This window comes from Dinoponera quadriceps, unplaced genomic scaffold (genome assembly GCF_001313825.1).
Source record: "Dinoponera quadriceps isolate SergipeBrazil2010 unplaced genomic scaffold, ASM131382v1 scaffold992, whole genome shotgun sequence".
Classification (NCBI taxonomy): Eukaryota; Metazoa; Arthropoda; class Insecta; order Hymenoptera; family Formicidae; genus Dinoponera; species Dinoponera quadriceps.
In genome coordinates, this window is record NW_014555081.1 from 332 (window position 1) to 4,632 (window position 4,301).

Here is a 4,301-nt window from a genome sequence, read left to right on the forward strand (position 1 = left end):
TGTGGCGGCCATACTCTATCTCGCTTGCATGCGAGCTCGCCCCCCACCACACGCCGGCGAGCTAGTCTTTTGTCACTGCACGTCTAGTCCTTTGTCGCTGTGCGGCAGAAGAACAGTGGAGATTAGCCCGCCGTTAGAGCTGCATCGTTCTAGTGTTTCTCTACGAAATAAAGGAGTCCTTCTTAATCTCCGTGCCGAGTACTCAGTGGGCACATACCTAGATTCCTCCCGGGCTATCCCTTCTAAACTTCCACATGAGTACCAACATACGCCACAAAAAAATCGAAAATCGAATATACGTAACCCGCGGAAATTCAAAATTCGCGATACTTTTTGAACAGACTTCGTATTATATCGAAATGTGTGAAACATCTTTTTTATTTCATTTTCAAAAATTGTTAATATTATACCATCACACACACATACAACAGAAATGTCTAAACATACCACAAGGATGAATTTAAGATGTCAAGATATCTTTATGATTTTCCAATGAAAAATATTGAACATTTCAGTTGTGCGAAAGTATAATATGTACAATATATTATTAATTAAACATTTGTAGATATCTCATTACATAATAATGGAAAAGAGGGAATTAGCCTTTATCAAGTGAAATGCTGATGGAAAAATTATACTCAATGAAAATAATAACGTATAATACTCGTAATTACATGCGTTTCTGAAAGTTATATCTTCAGAAAGTTATATCTACAGTAGGCTCCCGTATAACGTGAGTTCTTACAACGCGAATTCATATAATGCATAACGTAATAACTGCGTTTAATGGGAGTCTACTGTATATACTAAATAGTACCTAATCAATTACAAGACTGATATTCATAATATACAGGATGGGACAGTCAAACCCTTTTTTCAGATAGTTTGAATAAACGTACTGAAAGCGGGGAGGGGTAGGGGTTTGACCTTTGCGTTTTAGGTATTGAGAAGTTTAATAGCCATGCAGCGTTGGACCGGAGAACAACGAGGTTTTGCCGTTAAAGCGTTTTACCTGAATGGTGAAAGCTACGTAGGCGCGCAACAAGCGTTCCGCCGACATTTTAATCTCTTGCCTCAAGTTCCTGTACCGGACAGAAAAACCATTAAGAATTGGATTGAAAATTTGGAAACAACAGGTCAGACAACGAAGAAAAGAGGAGGTACAGCAAGGACTATTCGCACTCCTGAGAATGTGGAAGCTGTGCGAGTTGCAATCGCAAGAAGCCCTCGAAGATCTGCTCGACGCCACATCATTGCTCTAGGACTTTCAAACCGAACAGTAAGAAGAATTTTGCATGATGACCTATACCTACATCCATAAAAAATTCAAATAATCCAAGCTTTGAATCCTCGTGATCATGCGGCTCGAGTTCATTTTTGCGAGGAAATGTTAAAGATGTCAGAAGATAACCCACAACTCATTCATAAGATGTGGATGAACGATGAAGCCCATTTTCATCTTAGTGGATACGTCAACAAGCAGAATTTTCACTATTGGGCTCCAGAAAACCCTAATGAACTTCATGAACGGCCACTCCATTCCGCTAAAGTAACCGTGTGGTATGCAGTCTTGGAAAATGATGGTCGTCATTTACCAGACATGATTTTCAAAAAGTGAACTTTTCATTGCCTAAAAATAAATTTCCACTCATGTACTTAACACTATGCCGTCCGCACGTCTAGTTGGGATTCTTTTGTTTGACACCGGTAGGACTGACTCAGATCATTTTGCTTGTCGCCAGCGGTTTTTCGAGGTTTTCGGGAAATCATGAATCGTCAGTTCTCATTAGTTTTCAATCCTGTCCCGCTATTTTCATGAAATTTCGAGGATATATGTAAATAAATGTAACATTTTTTTGTATTTTATATTTATTTATTTATTAATATTTTATTGAGTACTTAGTATTTCTCTTTTAGATGATATGAAGCCAAACAATCTCCGAGGTGTAACGCGACTCCACAAGACTTACACATTAAATTTGTTGTCCTTCTTTTTTTGTTTTTGGAACATACATGGCACTTTCTTCGTTTTCGTTTGTCGGTTTCGGAAATTTGTATTAGCTGGTGTTGCTTTAGTTGACCGGAAAGTCTGTCGATCGAATCATGATGTCTGTAACTTATTGTTACTTAAACAGTACACAATCAGAACACAAACGGCACCACAGTGCTGTCGCTGGCCTTTGCGCGATAGTTTTCGCGGGACACCAACGTGGTATCCCCGGACGGCATAGTGTTAAGATTTCTTACAATAAATTGAATTTTCTTTCTTTTTAACTTTTTTTCGAGCTATATGAAAAAAGAGGTTAACTGCCCCACCCTGTATTTGCAAGTGGTATACAATTTGAATTAAATTATAACATGATAAATTTTAACTGGGACAACTTAGAGTGTTGTGTAGATGGTAGAACAATGTTCATACCGTTACGTAACAATGACAGATTTGATAACGAATCAAATAAAAAAAAATAATCCTGTATTTAATGAGCCAAATGAAATAGCATTTGGTTGGGATGACTCAAGCACAAAATTATTTTTAAGTTTGTACAAGGATGGAAGTGAACAATTAAAAAATAGAAAAATTAAAACTAAAAAAATTATGTAGAACAACATATCATCAAAAATGTAAAAGCACGGATATAATACAACCACACTAGTGGAAAATAAGTATAAATCACTCAAGAGATCATACGAGAATATGATTTCGAATAATAAAAAAACAAGTAAAGTCCGTATGTCATGTACGAATAAAAGGTTAGTATTTACATAATATATTGGGTTGGCAAATAAGTTCGTTCGGTTTTTTAATCGGAGTAGGTTTACTCGTTCTGCTATCTCTTTTCCACAGCGCTATCGCACAACGCGCTTGCGCATCTGAAAAGCGACGTTCCACCTAACCTATTTGTAAACATACGCCGGTTAATACCAGAGTATTGTGCGTACTGCACGGTTGCAAATATGGAAGAAAAGAACGTTCATTTTCGCCATATTTTACTTTTTATTTTAAAAAAGGCAAACGAGCTACGGAAGCTCATAAGAAGATTTGTAATGTGTATGGGGACGATGCTTCAACAGAACGTGTGTGTCAAAAATGGTTTGCCAAATTCCGTTCTGGAGATTTTGATGTTAGTGACGCGTCCCGTTCTGGTCATCCAGCAGAGATTGATTCAGCTGTAATAAAGAATACCGTAGACAAAAATCCATCGCAAACAGTACGAGAGATTGCTACGACACTTAACATATCCCACACAAGTGTAGAAAACCATTTGCGTCAGTTGGGATACGTTTCTCGCCTCAATGTTTGGGTGCCGCACGAACTGACCGAGGCCAAATTTTAATCTATTTAATTGCGTGTGTAACGTTGTTCGTTCTTGTTTTATTGTGTAGTTTGTGTTCGCGTGAATTTCAATTATTTTGTAGGGACCTACCCATAGGACGTCTAATTTTTTCGATCTTCCTCGACAGACGGTTTTATCATAGAGTAGTACCTTGTCTTCTACTTGATAAGTTGGATTTTTGGTCCTTTTATCATAATACCATTTGTTTTTTATTTTTTCTTCTTTTAGGCTTTCTTTGGCTATTTGATTAGACGCGTGTAGCCGTTTTTTGAGTTTAGAAACATATCGTCGATCGAGTACGAGGGTTTAGGAAGTTGCGTCAGCGCGGAGGGTAGTTTAACTTGGTGGCCAAGTTCAAACGGAATGTATCCCATGTTTGTGTGCAACGTCGTATTGTACGTAAACATTGTGTAAAGGATCCAACTGTTCTAAACTGATTTCGAAACTGTTCAGAACTGATGTAGTACCGTAAATACTTAGCGAGAGTACGATGCGATCTTTCCAGGGCGTCTTTGCTCTGAGGATGATAGGCCGTTGTTTGAATCTTTTCAATTTGTAACAATTTGCAGACGTTTTTAAATATGTTATTAAATAAATTAGTCCCTTAATCCGTTAACACTTTGTCGTCCACACGTTTCATCAGGATTTTTTTGTTTGGCGCCAGCGGTTTTTCGAGGTTTTCGGGAAATCATAAATCGTCAGTCCTCATTAGTTTTCAATCCTGTCCCGCTATTTTCATGAAATTTCGAGGATATATGTAAATAAATGTAACATTTTTTTGTATTATATATTTATTTATTTATTTATATTTTATCTGGTACTTAGTATTTCTCTTTTAGATGTCTTCTACGAGGTCTGTTCAAAAAGTATCGCGAATTTTGTGTTTTTTCAAAAATTATTTATTTATTCATGAATATCTATTTTGTCTCCTTCAAAGTAATCCCCATCAGATATTATACACTTGTG

At 37.1% G+C, this 4,301-nt stretch overlaps 1 protein-coding gene across 1 annotated transcript; it reads left to right on the forward strand.

Annotated features, from left to right (window-relative positions):
- Nucleotides 1–961: 961 nt before the first annotated feature.
- On the forward strand, nt 962–1,618 carry LOC106742984. Its single transcript, XM_014616404.1, has 2 exons — nt 962–1,279; nt 1,430–1,618. The coding sequence occupies exons 1-2, from the start codon at nt 962–964 to the stop codon at nt 1,616–1,618; spliced, it is 507 nt and encodes a 168-aa protein (XP_014471890.1).
- Nucleotides 1,619–4,301: the final 2,683 nt, after the last annotated feature.